Here is a 17,404-nt window from a genome sequence, read left to right as displayed (position 1 = left end):
ACTAGCTTAGAACAGGAAGGCATTTGTAGGGGGGGCAGCCTAAGAGCTTGGTTGGATCTTCCAATTTTTCCTGAGAAACCAGAAATTTGGGTTTCTAATGTGAATATGAGTCTTGATTTAAATATATCGGTAGTTAAATCATTTATTAAAATTGCATTAGCAGGTAAAACAGAGCTCTCTTTGGCTGTGGACCACCAGTTTTCGACCTTTGGTTCGCGGCCAGCTTTTCCGCACCTTTAATGGGCACTTGTTGCTGTACCAGGCAGGCAATACGACCATTTGGATCTGGATGGGTCCCAAACATCACTGCGGTCCCGGGTCAGGGCCCAAGTCTGCCGTCCTACTTAAACTCGACTGGGCCTGAGGAGCTGGGGGTAGAGAAGGCCCTCAGATCACTGGGAATTCTGTCTTGAAGGGCGTGAAGCTGCAGGGGGTTGAGCCAGAGCCAGCTAGGTCTCAACGGCGGCCACCCAGGGAGTCCGAGACGGCTCGGGAGTCTGAATTCCTGCCTCCGCCTTCCAATTAGACATCCTTTACTCTCGGGCCGGAAAAGGTTACTCCAAGTAAGTGATCAGTGGCCAGAAGCCAAGGGCATTGTAATCTTTGATTGTCCAGACCGCGCGAGCAGCCTACCGAAACTACAAAGTCCAGCACGCCGCGCTTCGCGGACTACACTTATTCAACCGCCGGCTCAAACCATCCCTCGCTTCTCCATTGGCTCACAGTCCTAACGTGCTGTTTCAGGATTGGTTGTGGCTCGTAAGAGCCCGTTGCTGAGGCTCGCCGGCAGGTTCGTCGGGAGAGCCAAGGAGGCAGAACTGCACTCGTTAAGGATGGGCGCCGCTCAGCAAATAAAGCCCCTGTCCCCTCGGCTGTGAGGCTTTGCTTTTAACTCCCGGAGACACTAGCTTTGATGGGTTTCCGGCCGGAGGTCATTATATGGGACACCCGGAAGGCGGAAGTCCTCGAACGGAAGTGGCGGAGAGGAACGGAGAATGGCGGCGGCAGGATGGATTTGGCACTGGGGCTGGGGCTGGCGGTGCCCGGGGAGGCCTGGGCTTCCTGGCCCCAGCCCTGGGCCCACGACACCTCTACTTCTTATCTTGTTGCTGGGGCCGGTGGCTGCGGATATAACTGACGGCAACAGTGAACACCTCAAGAGGGAGCATTCGCTTATCAAGCCCTACCAAGGTGAGGCCTGGGGCGGGAATGAGTGAGTGCAGGGTGAAGGCGAGGCTGCACAGGGTTGGGAAAGGGAGTGCCCTTTCTCTCGAGCAGGGTAGCTCTGTGGGTTTCCTGCCTCTTGCAAGGCTGCTCCTGGCATGGCCTTTTACGCACCTGTCTGTGCCTGTCACTCTGCCCACAGGGGTTGGTTCCAGTTCCATGCCCCTCTGGGATTTCCAAGGCAGCACTATACTTACGAGCCAGTACGTGCGTCTGACCCCTGATGAGCGCAGCAAAGAGGGTTCTATCTGGAATCACCAGGTGAGTGCTTCACCAGAGGCCAGGCATACCCTTAAGAAAGCTACTACTCCCAGCCTCCGCTGCCGCCCAGACCCGAGTTTGGTTTGAAGGCTTGCCTCTCCCTCCTCCGCCCTTTCCCCATGTTGGTCACATCCACCAGTAATAACAGGTAATAGCTATGGAAGTTATTTTGTGTCAGGAGCCGTGTGTGACACTACTTCCTTCTCACTTAATTCTTTAAAAACCCATGTGAGGTAAGGGATGTTATTTCCATTTTACTAAGAAGCTAAGGCTCAGAGTTAAGTGGAGCTGTCAGGGTGCCTGAATTGAATCCTCTCAAATAGTGGGATAAACGGAAATGACAGGAACTTTATTGGGTATTTTTCTGTGTGTTATGCACTGACTTTAACATGCCTTACTGCATTTAATTCTCAAACAGGCTGTTTGAAATAGGTGGCTGTTGTGGCTTTGAGCAGAGCTAACACAGACAGTGAATAAATCAGCACAAACAGAATTTAAACTCTGATCTATCTGCTCTCCAAGCCCAGAATTCACTTGCTACACTTGACTTCCTCCCCCTGGACGATGAAGGAGCCCCTTAGATATACTTGCAGACTCAGTCCCCTTCCCCAGTGCTTAATTGAAAGTCTCCCCATTAGTGGTATGGAGGAGCTGGACTTGTGGGCAGATCTAGTTTTTGTGACCTTTGGTCCAGAGGCCAGGGACCCTCAGGTGTCACTGGAATGTCACACACAAGCAGTGGCCAAGATCAGTTGCTACACAGACTCCACACTGAGGAAATCTAGGTCAGGAAAAGGTGTAAGGGTGATAACTTGGAGCGGAGTCACAGCTTGGGCCAGAATAGAACCTGCCTGACCCCACCTCTTTCTGTGCCTGAGGTGTTGGTCATTGTCCTAGTTTTCTCCATCACCCTCCTCTGTGGTCTCTTCTGGTTGATGTCCCCATTTACTTCTGGGAGCTCACACTGTCTTCATGTTGCCTCATCTGCCTGTCCCCTCAGCTTCTCTTCTCCTTACTACTAGGGGCACCTGGGGTTCCTTTTCTCAGCTTTCACTCTGATCCTTAGAGCCTGGAGTCTCCTGTGAATGGATGAACATGCAGTATGTGTGCCTGTTCTGGACCCTGGTGGCTGGGAGCACTAGTCATCTGCCATGTTTGCTTGGTTCTAACCTCTCTGGCTGCTTTCTTGCCTCAGGATCTGTGTGCTTGGGGTTCCCTCTCTCTGGGACACTGCCTCCTGTCTCTGCCTGCCTTCTTGGTTCCTCCTCTGTTAAGTCTCTGCTGAATGCCACCCACTCAGAGAGTACTTCAGTAAAATAAATCCCTAAGTCACAATTTGTCATATTATTCTGCCTTAAGACTTTCAGATAATTTTAAAAAATGAGCCCTGACAGTGTGGCTCAGTTGGTTGGGTATTGTCCCACAAAGCAAAAGGTTTCCAGTTTAATTCCCTGTCAGGGCACATGCCTGGATTGCGGGTTCGGTCCCGGTCAGGGTGTGTTTGAGAGGCATCCCATTAATGTCTCTCACATTGATGTTTCTCTCCCTCTATTTCTCCCTCTTTTCCCCACTCTCTAAAAATAAATAACATCTTTTAAAAAATGATAGTATAGCCTTATATTTTCTATGGAAAAGAGTTCAGTATAGCGTTAAGATTTTTTTTTTTTTTTTTTAAGATGAGAATCAGTGCTGAGGACTGGGGGTGACTAGAATAGCGATGAGGCTCAGAGAATGGATGGGATTACTTAAGACTATATCAAGAAAAAGATGTGAACCAACAATGACCCCTAAAGCACAATGCTACTTAGGGGGTGGACTTATGGGATATAATATTCAGGGGTAGGCAAAAGTAGGTTCATAATAATAACTAATACGATAATTAACTAATAAGTAATATACAAGAATAAACTTTTGTGTACTCATAACTGTAAACCTACTTTTGCCAGCTCCTGTATTGTGGTGGCAGTCTTTGGAAAATACAGTCTGTCATAGTGAGGATGGAAAGTAAAGAAGCCTAAAGAACTACATTTCTCTCCAAGGTAGACTTAATAGTCAGGGAGAAGACTCTGGAGGGAGAGGTGACTGAAATTGGTACAGAGGGAGAAAAAGAACAGCCAGGTCAGCTGCTGTGGAAAGAAAAAGTCTGAGAAAATTTCTGAGGTTTTCAAAGAGAATTGGATGAAGATTTGTTCCTCTGTTTCATAAAAATCTCTTTTTATATAATGCCACAGGAATAAGATTCTTTTTTTTTTAAGGAAGGTGGTACTAATAGTACTGGAACTGTTGGAAATTGGGTTCAGTCATAAGTAACTTGATGATGGTTTGGGTAGCTGGTGGTTGGCATTGTCAGTGGTGTGGCATTGTCAAAGGGCTGACAGGATTCTGCACATGACTTCATTGAATTGCTTTCTCCCACCTCCCCATTCACCTCCAGAGACCTTTGCTGGTTGGTCCTACAGATGTTCCCAAAGGGCTGGAGTGTTTCCTATAGTTTCTGAAAGAAATTGTTTAGAACTCTTTGAATTTTCTGTCTAGTGTGTCCCAAGAGCCACCTCTTCCTTTCTGGGCTGAAGAGATGCTTTCTGGACTTTTCTTTCTTGTCCTCATTACTTACTCCCTCTAGGAGAGGCAGCAAATTAGCAAACACTACTGAATGGAGATGCTGTGGTGCCAGGGCGGATGGTGCGAGTGAAGGACTAGAACTCCAAGTGCCTGGTGGCTGGGGCACTGGACAGAGGGAAGCCTGAGGTGCTGGTGTGGTGGCTGCAGCCTGGTCTTGACGCTATTTGTGCTAATGTGCCCTCTGAGAGTATATACCCCCTTCACTTTGTAAAAGGTTGTCCTAAGTTTAAATCTTTGTAAAGGATCTAGTTTCTAGTGTATTTTAAAGATTGCCATTTTAAAATAAAACTTAAAGTGTACACAGTGGATCTCAATATTGCAATTTGACTTCCACTTTTTCTTTTAGATACTATGAATAAGCCCAAGTTGTATGTCAGTTTTTTATTGGAATTGCGTTTTCATTTCATTTTCCAACACAGAATGTTATCCTAATGCAGTGTATTTAATGCTCGAAAACCTCTACCCCTCTGTGACTAACATGCATGTACTACCGTATTTTTCGTACTAGAAGACGCACCTGACCATAAGACGCACCTAGGTTTAGAGGAGGAAAACAAGAAAAAAAGTATTCTGAACGAAATGGTGTACTAAAATATTTAATAAAGTGTAACAGGACATTTCAACCATGTAAAGTGAACAGTAGTTAACAGCGGTATTAAGAACCATCATCACTGTCATTAACAAATGAGGAGAATCTTTAAGTACTCTTCTAGCTTTCTAGGAACCCCAAGAACTCATCATCGCTAGTGTCAGAAGCTCAGTTGCTCGCAATTACTGATATCACTTTCTTTGCTAATCTTCATACTGACCAGACGCCCTGAGATTCAGCAGTAGTGTGGAACATTTAAGTGTCCCCTGGGGTTTCATGTGGGCCCACCACTTCCTCGTCTAACTGCTGTCGCCACTGCTGACAGGTCAGGTAATACACATCACAGCCTGTGACACAATATTTGCTCCATAAGACGCACAGACATTTTCCTTCCACTTGGGGGAAAAAAGTGCGTCTTATGGAGTGAAAAATGCGGTAATTTAAAATTTCTGACTTTGTTGGGTTTCTTTGGGATTATTATCGGTACATAGTAGATCAAAATAAATGCATTACACGTTACACAGTTTTTGAATAATTACTATAAAAAAGCGAAAATTTATTGAAATGCATTTCAATGAGCTGTTGTTCCCCGAACCCTGTCTGGATGGGTATTAATGTCAGAATCTGGCAGTCTTCAGCCCCTCTTCTGCTTTTTGTTCTTCTAAATATCAATGCTCAGGCACAGGGAGTTGGATTGTAGCAGGGTCACTCAATACTGTGAACTTCTTTTGGTTTATTAAACCCAAAATCTTGTGACCTTTCATCAAAAATTTTAATGATATCAGCTGACTGTTGGAGTAGCTCTTCTTTCCACTTTGTTGTAAGGAAGGCATGGAAACCACCCAAGTGTCAGATGCTCTGTGACTGCTGGGTACATTTCTGCAGTCTCCAGTTATGGGGCTGTGCAGCCAGGTGGAGAGCCATGGCTACGTCACGTTCTGCCCCCAAAAGCAGCTTCTAAATCAGTTCCAGCACATACTTTACCGCTTAAAAGTCCTTCAGAGGCTTTATATTGTCTATGGCTTAGTATTTCTATCTGCTCATCTGCAGCCTTCAGTCTGCACTATGTGGTTAGTCTTGAAGGAATCAGTTTCCAGGTCCTCACCTTTGGGATGTACGCTTCCCTGACACTGATCTCCTTGTAAACATGCCGGTAATGGGATGGTAGATCTTTTCTTCTCACCTCCAGGCTCACATGTGCCCTTCTGCTCAGAGGCAAGAGCACCCCTTGCAGCAGCCTAGGACCTCATCTCAGTGTACTGTTCGCAGTGCAGAGAACTCCCGAGCACTGTGGAGGCCATGTGAAATCTGGCTTCTGGGCTGACTTGTGTATGTGAGAAATGTTTTCTTTGTTTCTTTCTTTCTCTCTCTCTCTCTCTCTTTTGTTCTTTCTTTCTTTCTTTTCCCTTTTTTTATTGTTGCTCTTTTACAACTGTCCCAGTTTTTCTCCTGTTTCTCTCCCCTGCCCTGCCCACAGAGAAATGTTTTTGATTGTTTTTCAAATATGTGAAGTCCTTCTAGTTATCTTTTTAAAGGTTGTTATGATTGGTATCTAGTTTAATTTCATCATGATTAAGGAACACACACTATGATTTCAGTCCTTGGAGGCCTGCTGAGATGTGCAAATGGTCCTTTAGTTGGTCGGGTTTGGATAAATGTCCACTGTGCACCTGTGAAGCACGTGGATTCTCAGCTGGTGGATTCACTGTGCCGTTTCCGTCCTTAGGTTAGGTTTGCTGATTAGGGTCAATTCTGCTTGTTTTTATCAGTTGCTAAGAGAGGTGTGTTAACATTTCTCTGTGTGGATTTGTCTTTATCTGTTGTGGTTCTGGCAGTTTCTGCTTTATATATTTTGAAGCCAAATTTTTCCTAGTAAAAGGATCTTTAAGAAGAGGTCCCTTTCAATCTTGGCTATTGGGATGGCTGTGCAGAGCTTGCTTTAGCTTAGTGTTTGTGTGCTATATCTTTTTATACCCTTTTTATTTCCTTTTTTCATTTCTTTGTATTTTAGAGTTGTCTTTTAAGTGGCATATAATTAGGCTTTTTGGGAGATTGTTTTTATTGTGGCAAAATACATAAAACAAAATTTACCTTTTCAACCTTTAATTTTATTGTTTTTTACTTTTTAAGTCATTTAATTTATGAACCCATTCTCTTCAGTGGGATACTCATTGTCATTTAAACCGTTTTTGAAAAATGTAATTGGCCATCAACAAAAAATTATTTTTGATTATTGTATTTATGTACCTGCACATGTGAAAAAAATCGACGTTTTTTATTGTGGTAAAATATGCATAACATAAAATTTACCATCTTAACCATTTTAAGTGGACCGTTCAGTGGCATTGAGCACATTCACATTGCTGTGCAGCCATCGCCACCATCCACCTCCAGAACGTTTGCATCTTCCCAAACTGCAACTCTGCCCCCATTAACTACCCCACCCCTGAGCCCCTAGCAGCTACTGTTCTACTTCGTGTCTCTGAATTGACTCTTCTAGGTCCCTCATGTAAATGAAATCACAGTATTTGTCTGTCACTGACTTGCGTCACTGAGCATAATGTCTCCCAGGTTCATACGTGTTACAGCGTAGGTCAGTAGCTCATTCCTTTTTGCGGCTGAGTAGTACTCGTGGGTGCGCCACATCTTGTTTATCTGTTCACCTGTGGATGGACACGTGGGTGGCTTCCACCTTCTTGGCTGTTGTGAATAGCGCTGCTGTAAGCATGGATGCATGTGGATGTCAGAGGTTCTGTTTTCACAGAACCTAGGAAGTGGAATTGCTGGGTTTTAGGGTAGCTCTGTGTTTAACTTTAAGGACCACAAAACTTTTCCACAGCGACTGCACCATTTTACAGCCCTGCCACCAATATGTGAGGGTTCCAACTTCTCCATACCCTAAGTAACACATGCTGTTGTCTGCTTTGTTTTGATAATAGCCCTTTTAATAGGGGTGACATGGTATCTTGTGGTTTCGGATTGTATGTCTCTAATGACTAATGATGTTGAGCATCTTTTTGTGTGCTTACTGGCCATTTGTATGTCTTCTTCGGAGAAATGTTTATAATGTCTGTTCAAGCCCTTTGTTCATTTTAAATTGTTTGCTGTTGTTGTTGTTGTTGTTGAATTGTGTTAGCTCTATATTCTGGATATTAATTTCTTACCAGATACATGGTTTGGAAATATTTTCTCCCATTCTGTGGGTTATCTTTTCATTTTATTGATACTCTTTAAAGTGCAAAATTTTAAAATTTGATGAAGTTTGATTTATCTATTTTGTTGTTATTGTGTGTGCTGTGTTGTCCTAGCCAAGAAATCATTGCCAACCCCAGTTTCATAACGGTTTCTCTGTGTTTTTTCCTGAGTTTTATAGTTTTAGCTCCCAGTTTAAGTCCTTTTGACCCTTTATTTACTTTTTAAATTAGATTTTTTTATTTTGAGATAATTACAGATTTACATGCAATTGCAAGAAAAGATGCAGAATGATCCTGTATACTTTTAACAAGCATTTAGTTCTTCCACATATAGTAAAATGACTGATGGGTTTGGGTTTAATTTACTCTCTTACTATTTACTTTGTATTTGTACTGACTGACTGTTCTGTCATTTTTCCCTTTTGAGTTGGTGGATTTTTATCCCATTTTTACTCCTCTGTTAACTTGAAAGTTCTGTGCTTGTTTCCCAGTTTTTTAGTGGTTTCTCTGGAGTTTAAAACACATGTGCATGTTTTACCAAAGTCTACTAATAATATGTACTTTTACCTCCTTCCTGGACAATGCAGAGACCTTTAACTCCATTTATCCCATTCTTGTTATTTATTTTAATCCTTTGCATTTTAAATCACGAAACATAGTTTTATGCAGTCAAATGTTTATTTAGATTTTCACCCTCAGATTTGTTGTACTCATTGCTCTTTCTCCTTCCTGAATCTCTGACTTTATGTCTGGATCATTTCCCCTCTCCCTAAAGAATGAAAGACAGTTTTAATGTTTTTGTATATCTGAAAATGTCTTAATTTTGCTTTCTTTCATGAAGGACACATTTGTGAAGTATCAAATACTGTGTCAGTGATTATTATTATTTTTAAAAGATTGTACTTATTTATGTTTAAAGAGAGAGGAAGGGAACGAGAAAGGGAGGGAGAGGAATGTTGATTGGTTGCCTCTTATATGTACCCCGACCGAGGACCAATCCCACCACTCAGGCCTGTGTTCTGACCAGGAATCAGTTTGTGAGATGACTCCCAACCCACTGAGCCACACTGGTCAGGGCTGTTGATTGTCAATATATTGCCTTCTTGTGCTTAATGTTTCTGTTGAGAAGTCCAATATCAGGCTAATTATAGCTCCTTTGAAGATAATCTGTCTTTTCTTCCATCTGGTTGCTTTCTTTGTTTTCTCCCTCCTCCTTTTCCTTCCTTCCTAAGTATAGTTTTTATTTTTTATTTTTGTCTCTTTTGGTTTGTAAGACTTAAGATTTCTAGCATAATGTCTTTGAATCAGTTTTAGTAAGTGCTTAGACATCTCTTTACATTTTTCTTTGCCCTATTCTTTTCTACTCATTTTGAAACTCCAATTATACATGTCTTAGACTTCGCCATTCTCCTCTGCCTCTTACCCAGTGTTTTATATCTGTCATGCTTTTGTTCTCTCTGCTTTATTCTGGATATTTGTATCTGACTGCCCTGGAGTTGACTAATTCTCTCTTCATCTGTTTTAAATCTATTGTAAAACCTATCCTTTGCATTGTTAATTTCAGTTATTATATTTTTTGTTCTGGAATGTTTATAGTGTGATTTTAAAAAACTTTATTTATCTAGAAAATTCTCAATCTTGTCTTTTATCTCCTTGAGCATAGTAAACTAGTTATAGTAATCCCTCTCTATATTGTGGTTCACTTATTGTAGCCCTCACTGTATCGCAGGATTTTTAAAAATATTATATTTAATTATTTATCGCGGATTTTTCACTATCGTGGGATTTTGTGGTACTGTATACATATGCTGTTAAAGTTACGTAGGTTTAAGAGTGTAGAATATGTTTAAGAACATAAGTAGTGTTTATGAAAGTGTGGAAGAGGTTAATAAGGGAGTGAGAAAGGTTAATAAGGGACTGAGAACGGTTTATAAGTGTGTGGGAAGGGTTCATAAAGCCTTAAAATATATATAAATACTAAAATAAATGTAAGGTTCCTACTTTGCGGATTTTTACCTATCATGGGGGGGTTGTCTAGAATATAATACCCGCAATAAGTGAAGGAATACTGTATTTAAAAGGCCAGTATCTGGAGTTCCTGTTAGTCTCCTTCCTTCCTCCATCCCTCTGGTTTTTGTTCACATCTTGCCTTTCATGTGCCTGGTATTTTCAATTGTATACCAGATATTGTATTTGTAATATGAAGCCTAGAGGAGTCTCTTTAGTCTAATTTCAGGGATTGAGAGGACTCTGCTGGGCTGCAGTGCCTGGGAGGCCTTTCTCGTTCAGTCTTATTTTTGGCTTACTGTCTTTATGGTCCCAACCCAAAGTGGGGTTGCTGCCCCAGAACTCCACCCCCTCAGCAGGCTATTTGTCCTTGAGAACTGGTTCTCATCACCTCTCACTTGCCCCTTTGGAATCTGCACTTTTTCCCAGAGCCAGTGAACTTTCAAGAACCAGGAAAGCTGAATTCATGAGGCTGGCAAGCTGCCTCGCAGGTGCCTGCTAGTGCTTTGTCATTGGGGGCTGGGCTGGGTCTGATTTCCTGAGTGTCTGGGGCCCAGAGCTGAAACACTTGAGTCTGCTGAATTCACGAAGGTATTTTGCCCACGATGGGATGGAAAAGTGTTTGTTTTTAAGTCTTTTTTTTTTTTTTTTCTTTCCTGATAACAGAGGTAGCACATTCATTACACAAAATTCAGACATAGAAACTAAACATCCTCTGTAGTTCTCCCAAAATCACCTATGCTAAACTTGACTCATCATGTTCCTTTCATTTTTTCTTTCTCTACATGTATATGAATTCCTTTCTTTTGCATAGTGCTGCTGCTGTTTTGCAATAGTATCTTTGATCTTTTAAGTTTAAATGTTTATGGCTCTGGCCATCCTTTTAAAAGTATGCAACAGCCAAATTGCCTCCAAGAAGATGGGAGTGTTCACAGTCCTGCTGGTTGAGTATGTGTTTCTTTGATCCTTGTCCACAGGGGTATTAATGATCTTTTTAATAGCTGCCAGTCTGATAGGTCCACAATATCTTGTTTTCATTTGCCCATCTGATGGGCCTTTGTTTAATCACTTGCCCACATACCCATCTGCAGACTTCCCCTCAGTGGATTCTTTTCAAAGTATGTGTCATGCTGTAGTTTTTATGAGCAGCTTCCTGGTGGGTGAGGCCAGGCTGTTTCCCTTGCTGCAGTAGTGCCCAGCTCGGCACCTGGTTCTCCTGATGCCAGGGAGCATCTGCCTTTCCTCAGGTCACAGTATCTTGGAGGCTCTGGGGCATGACCTCCTGCCCCTAGCCCTGCTGCTATCACCATGCTGAGGCCGTTCTGGGGCTGGGGCTGGGGCTGGGCTGAGGCTGCAAGAGTCGGGAGGTATGCTGGCCAAGAACTTGGGGTTTGGAGTCAACCAGTCCCAGATTTGAGTCCCTCAGTTTGGAAGATTGGTTAGAAGGGAAGATAGTGGGGGTAGGAGGCCAGAAATGAGCTGATGCAGTTTGTGTTAAAGACCTGAAGGCCATGGAGGGTGTGGAAGACAGAACACAAGTTTCCGCATCAGACCGGCCTCGATGTGATTCAAGACTCTCCATGTACCTGCTGTGGACCATTAGTTTGTCTCTGAATGTGTTTTCTGTTTCGTAGACTATGTGGCTCCAGTAGGGATAGTAATCCTTCTACAAGACCCCAGGGCAGGACCAACAGGGATGAGAGAAAACAGGGCTGACAGGTTTGGCTGGTTTTGAGGAAAATGAATCCAAGTGGAGAAGACCGGTGCTGGTCTGGGTGGGTGGGGTCTGGGCCTCAGGAAGCCTTGGGACACTGTGTGGCTTCCTCTTCTTGACCTAGAAGGCCCAGCAGCCCCCTTTCTTCATGCTGAGAAAGCTGGAGGGTCTGTTGGCCAGTAGTTCTTGTGCCTTGCTTCCTGGTTTCCTTCCAAGGAGTGCCTAGTCTCACTGAGGGCATTGTCTGTGCCGAGTCACCGCCGACTGGCAGGAAGGCCCAGAGAGCTCAGAACAGCCCTCCACTCTCCCTCCAGCCTTGCTTCCTGAAGGACTGGGAGATGCATGTCCACTTCAAAGTGCATGGCACTGGGAAGAAGAACCTCCACGGAGATGGCATCGCCTTGTGGTACACTCGGGACCGCCTTGTGCACGGTAGGGCTGTGCTCCCAATGTGGGGCCCGTGTGGCCAAGGAGCCTCCACTCTGCACTCTCCTGTTGGGTGCTGCTATTCTTCTTCGAGGCACCCTGGGACCTTGGGGTGTCTAGGGATTGTCCCCTGGGAAAGAAGAGGGGCTGGATCCTACAGCTTAACTCTGTACCCCATGGTGGCTTGGCATTGTTCCCCAGCTAAGAATGGTTTTTACCATTTTAAAGGGCTATTTTTTAAAAAAGAAAAAGCAAGGAAGACTGTATGTGGCTCTTAAAGCTCAAAATGTTTCCTCTCTGGACCTTGACAGAAAGCTGCTAATACTAGAGTGAGAGGATGGGGCTTCCTGCATAGCCACCTGGTTTTCGCAGGCTGGGTACCTGCTTGCCTCTTGACAGCTCAGAACACATGGCTGGGTACTGTCCCCTGATGTTCAGGCTTTAGACTTGAGTCCTCTCTGCCACACCCCGGCACCACCTCCAGGGTTTTCTTTTAGAGATCTCTTCTTCCCGGGTGAATGGCCAATAGGTCGCCATCTCTTGCCCCAACCCCCACTGGCACTACTTCGTCCTTCAGGTTAGCCAGGGTACAACTTCAATTTTCCCCATGACTAGAGCATCTCTTTTTCATTCCAGGGCCTGTTTTTGGAAGCAAAGACAACTTCCACGGCTTAGCCATTTTCCTGGACACATACCCCAATGATGAGACCACGGAGGTAGCCCCTGCTCCCTCCCTTAGCGCAGGACAGGAGGGGCTGGGGGCTGGGTCTTCTCCCTGATCCCAGAACAAGGCGCCTCCAAGGGATTGGGGTATTGGGGGCCCTGCCGCTTCCGCAGGCTGGGCTGGCCATGTACTAACCGGTGTCTTGGTCTCAGCGTGTGTTCCCGTACATCTCGGTGATGGTGAACAATGGCTCCCTGTCCTACGACCACAGCAAGGATGGCCGCTGGACCGAGCTGGCAGGCTGCACAGCCGACTTCCGCAACCGTGACCATGATACCTTTCTGGCTGTGCGCTACTCCCGGGGCCGTCTGACGGTAAGCGGGCTGCAGTGGGAAGGGTGGGGGGTGTCCTCTGCCCACAATGGCTCTGTAGGCGTGGGTGGGCAGGCCAGGCCTGTGGCGAGCGTCACCTGCTGGCTGTTGCAGGTGATGACTGACTTGGAGGATAAGAACGAGTGGAAGAACTGCATCGACATCACGGGAGTGCGCCTTCCCACTGGCTACTACTTTGGGGCCTCTGCCGGCACTGGTGACCTGTCGGGTGAGTGGGCTGTACAGGGTGTTAATTCTTAGTTTTGACCTTCCCTGGTCTGTTGGGGCTTGTGACACAGCTGATCACACTCCTCTTCATTCTGGCTGTCAGTTTTGGCATACCCTGGGCTCAGTCTGTGAGCAGCCCCTGGCAGTCTTCCCCTCTTTAGGGGGCTTTGGATCTGGACCTACAGACCCCAGGTTTCCATCTGCAGCCCAGTGTCATCACCGACCTGCTTAGCATCTCCAATTGGTCGCCCAGTGGGTGTCTTGGCTTTCACATGCTCATGACTGAAGACCACATCTTGCTACTTCTGTCCTTCTGGTTGCTCAGGCTGCAAACCTTACTGTCATTCTGGACTTCCCTTTTGTCTCATGTGCCACCTGTCATCCATTGGCAAGACCCACCGGCTTTGTCTTCACAGTGGGGCAGACCAACTCTCGCCCTTCCTCTACAACCAGGAGGGTCCTGGCCACCACCCTACCTTACTTGGACAACTGCAGGAGCACCAAATGATTCCCTCCCTCCACACCAGCTCCCAACAGTCTCTCCCAGCTCAGCAGCCAGAGTGAGCCCATTAAAACTCATGTGAGGTGTCATTGTTTCTTCACTCAGACCTCTGCAATGGCTCCCAGCTCTTGAGTCAAGGCCACCATCTGTCCCAGCAGTGGCCTGCCAGGCCTTAGGGTCGGCACCTCCCCCACCTCATCACTTCTGATCCTTTGCTCCCAGCTCCCCATTCATGTTGCCCCAGCTACTCAGACTGCAGGGCCCTCATGCCTTAGGCCTTTGTGCCTGACTCATTTTCCAGTCTTGCTCAGAGGTCACTTCCTCCGTGGGGCCTTCCCCGATCCCCTTGTTTAAATTGTACACACATACCCCAGCCACCTCCACACCTTCCATAAAAGTCACGTGATGTATGCTTGGGTAGCTAGTGGTCTCTTTCCCTTTCCACCCAATGGAGATCATCAGGAATATTAGCATTAAAGGGATTTCTCCAAGCTCACACCTGGGAGGTGGCAGAGCACAGATGGGGACTGCCGTCTGACTTCAGAGAGGGGTGTGTCCTTGGGCCTCCAGGGGCTGCACACTCTGGGCTGTCAGGTGCCACTTGGCTCTGCCCACCTGGCTGCTGGGTTCTTGCTCTTTAGGCTCCCCTTCCTAGGCCATTCCTCAGGTTCCTGTCAGTCAGCCTGGTGTGTTTGCGCTTGGCCTTTCCCATGCCTCCTCAGGTGCAGCTGCTGACTGTGTGTAATGGCTGAGTCCTCAGGCAGCAGGAGCAGGGTCTCCCGGGAGACTTGGCCACTTGATGTGTCTGGGAGAGGCACAGGCCATGTGCCCCAAAGTGGGTTTAGGCCCCTAACAAGCTAATGGTCAATCTGCAGATAATCACGACATCATCTCCATGAAGCTGTTCCAGCTGATGGTTGAGCATAGCCCTGATGAGGAGAACATCGACTGGACCAAGATTGAGCCCAGCGTCAGTTTCCTCAAGTCGCCCAAAGGTGCGTGTTTACAGCTCCTCCCCGTCGGCCCTGCGTGGGAATGGGCTGGGCCAGGGGTGGCGTGGTTGTGTGCCTGTGGTCCCCTTGCCTTGGCCGGTCTGGCTGTGGTTGTGACCTGGGCTCTTAGATCAGCAAGCTGTGCTAATGAGCAGTGGGTGAGCACCTGGGGTCTGCTTCCTCCCATACTTGGTGCTGGGATAAGGGCAGGTAAAGCCACAGGGGCCATTTGTGAGTATAGGTGATATGCAGGACACAGGTAGTACACATGCTTGACCTCAGAGAATGGCCGGGATGTAGGCCCTACCACTGGCTGAAGGAGCTGATCCTTCAGTTTTCCTCAACTAGAAGGGGATGAAGGGAGGATTTGAACTTGAGTCTTTGCAGAACCCCAAAGCCTGGCTCTTCTCGTGGCACTAAGTAGCCACAACTTGGTCCTCACAGAGGGCTCTGGTTGGAGAAGTGAGGCCCCTGTGTGTGGAAAAATCCTCCCGGCTCAGCCCAAGGTCACCCTTCACAGTGTGAAATGGAATGGACTCAGCATTTTATGTGACAGCTCACTTTTTTAAGATTCAGTTACTTTTAAATGTTTTGAGACTCACACAAACCCTGCCTTAGGCTGGTGTCTCGCCACTTTGGACTAAGGGTTTCTGGCTTCTGAGGGTTAAGAGATCTTGTCTCCTCTGACCCCCCCAGTAGCCCCATGTGCTTGGGCAGGCAGGGATCAACTCATTTTCAGAACAATTGATCCATTCTTACCTTTTAGCAGTGAGTTCCAAAGCTTCCACTTAGTGCCTAGCTGTGTGCTGGGCACTGCCCCGGGGCTCACTGTAGTGACTCAAGTGGAGAAGGGGACAGAGGGGCCTTGGGAACCCCTAGAGCCCAGAGGCAGAGCCTCCTGTGGGAAGTACCTCAGCTTGGGAGCTCCTGGGTCAGTCAGCGACCATTACTGCTACTGTGCCAGTGTGGAGGGGGGCCCATGGTGGGACAGCAGGCTGGCCGGTCAGGTCTTTTGGGAAGGGGGGGTGTTGGTGGGCTCATGGCTGGCATTCCAGGCCTGGCTGGGAGGAGAGCCATATCCCAAGGCAGTTGAAGTACAGGCCTGGTGCTCCTCAGAGTCACTGATGGGGTTAGCAGTGTGACTAGAGCAGGACAGGGTGGGGGCCTGGGGTGATGTAGGAGTACCAGATACCTTCAGGTGTGAGTCAGGGCAGCGTTTGGCCAGGGCTGTATTTCTGCAGATGGGAAGCTCACACCTCTGCACCGAGGTTGCGGGGGTGGGCAGATCTTGGGTCTCCCAGGCAGAGCGGGCTCTCGGGGAGTCCAGGAATCCAGTGTCCACCAGCTTCTTGCAGTAGAAAGGCACCCCAGGCTTTGATCTTTGGGGTCGCCCCTCTGTCCAGTGCCCTGCTCCTCACTGGGGCAGTGCGTGCAGCTGCAGCTTCCACGGGGGGTGGGGCCTCATCGGGCCACCATCCTGTTTGGGGCTGCCTGGCTTCTGCTTTGCCGCTTCAACTCCCCCTTCCTTCTCCCTCAGACAATGTGGACGACCCGACGGGGAACTTTCGCAGCGGGCCCCTGACGGGCTGGCGGGTGTTCCTGTTGCTGCTGTGTGCGCTCCTGGGCATCATCGTGTGTGCCGTGGTGGGGGCCGTGGTGTTTCAGAAGCGGCAGGAGCGCAACAAGCGTTTCTACTGAGTGGCTGGCACTTGGCTTGGGGAGGCCTGGCCTTGGGCCCTGGCACTGATGTGAACTATTTTTTTTTTTTTTACTGGGATTGTAAAAGAAAAACAAGATGACTTTATTTCTTAACAGTTTCAAAGAAATAATTAAAGTATTTTCGTACATTTTGCTTCTTGCCCAGCACGGACAGGCTGCAGGGCTGGGGAGGTGGGTTTGGCGTCCCCACCTCTGGGGGCAAGGCCCTTGCCCATGGGCAGCATCTCAGGACTCAGGAGCAGGGGTCTGTGCCTGGAGCTGGGCTGAGGCCCCAACAGGTGGCTGCTGAACACTGGAGGCACTCCAGTTGTACGGCGGTGCCTGAGGACGCGGTGGTTCTGTTCTGTGCCACATGCCATGTCGCGTAAGAGGAGTCCACACGGGGAGCCTGGGCTGCGCGCTTGCCTCTGAGCTCCCCAGGGCAACCCCTGAGTGAGACTACAGGAGCAGCTTGGTGGGGCCCAGAGCAGACTGTTGACGAATAAAGTGCAGTAACCACCCTCAGCTGTGTGACCGCCCCGAGGGGCCTTGTTTTCTTCAAACACCTTTCAGGTGGCCAGGCTTCCCATGCTTAGCCTCCTGCCCTTGGGTGGTGCTCTGCTTCCGGTTCCTGGGGGCAGGGGTGGGTAGGGGACACAGCTCTCCCCTTAGCAAAGCTTGCCCAGTGTCACATAGTGTGGGGTCATGGGGACAGGTGCTCTGTTCCTGTGCTACCTCCCATGTGCTCTGGGCCTCCAAGTGAAAGGGTCTGGTAGGGGGAGGACTTGGGGTACCATGCAGAGAGTTTTGGGATGATCTGGAAGGATTTGAGGCAGGGGTCAAGGTAGGATCAGTAGTGGTATTCCCTTTAAGGTGCCTTGAGGGGATGGAGATGTCACAAGGATGGAAGAA

At 47.4% G+C, this 17,404-nt stretch overlaps 1 protein-coding gene across 1 annotated transcript; it reads left to right on the top strand.

Annotated features, from left to right (window-relative positions):
* The first annotated feature begins 779 nt into the window (after nucleotides 1–779).
* Nucleotides 780–17,017, top strand: LMAN2 (lectin, mannose binding 2). The gene is made up of 8 exons (XM_090287961.1): nucleotides 780–1,191; nucleotides 1,367–1,485; nucleotides 11,926–12,043; nucleotides 12,674–12,753; nucleotides 12,914–13,075; nucleotides 13,187–13,301; nucleotides 14,678–14,797; nucleotides 16,332–17,017. The coding sequence occupies exons 1-8, from the start codon at nucleotides 996–998 to the stop codon at nucleotides 16,490–16,492; spliced, it is 1,071 nt and encodes a 356-aa protein (XP_090144087.1). The 5' UTR covers nucleotides 780–995; the 3' UTR covers nucleotides 16,493–17,017.
* The last annotated feature ends 387 nt before the right edge of the window (nucleotides 17,018–17,404 follow it).

Source organism: Furipterus horrens, unplaced genomic scaffold (assembly GCF_987537825.1).
Source record: "Furipterus horrens unplaced genomic scaffold, mFurHor1.1.pri manual_scaffold_10, whole genome shotgun sequence".
Lineage (NCBI taxonomy): Eukaryota > Metazoa > Chordata > Mammalia > Chiroptera > Furipteridae > Furipterus > Furipterus horrens.
The sequence above is the reverse complement of the archived record's forward strand: the minus strand, read 5'-3'. Positions and strand labels throughout refer to the sequence as shown.

Coding starts and splice junctions, on each gene's coding strand:
- LMAN2 (XM_090287961.1), top strand. CDS start 996: ATGGCGGCGGCAGGATGGATTTGGCACTGGGGCTGGGGCTGGCGGTGC. Junction 12,044..12,673: donor TCGGGACCGCCTTGTGCACG/GTAGGGCTGTGC, acceptor TTTTCATTCCAG/GGCCTGTTTTTGGAAGCAAA. Junction 13,302..14,677: donor CGGCACTGGTGACCTGTCGG/GTGAGTGGGCTG, acceptor GTCAATCTGCAG/ATAATCACGACATCATCTCC.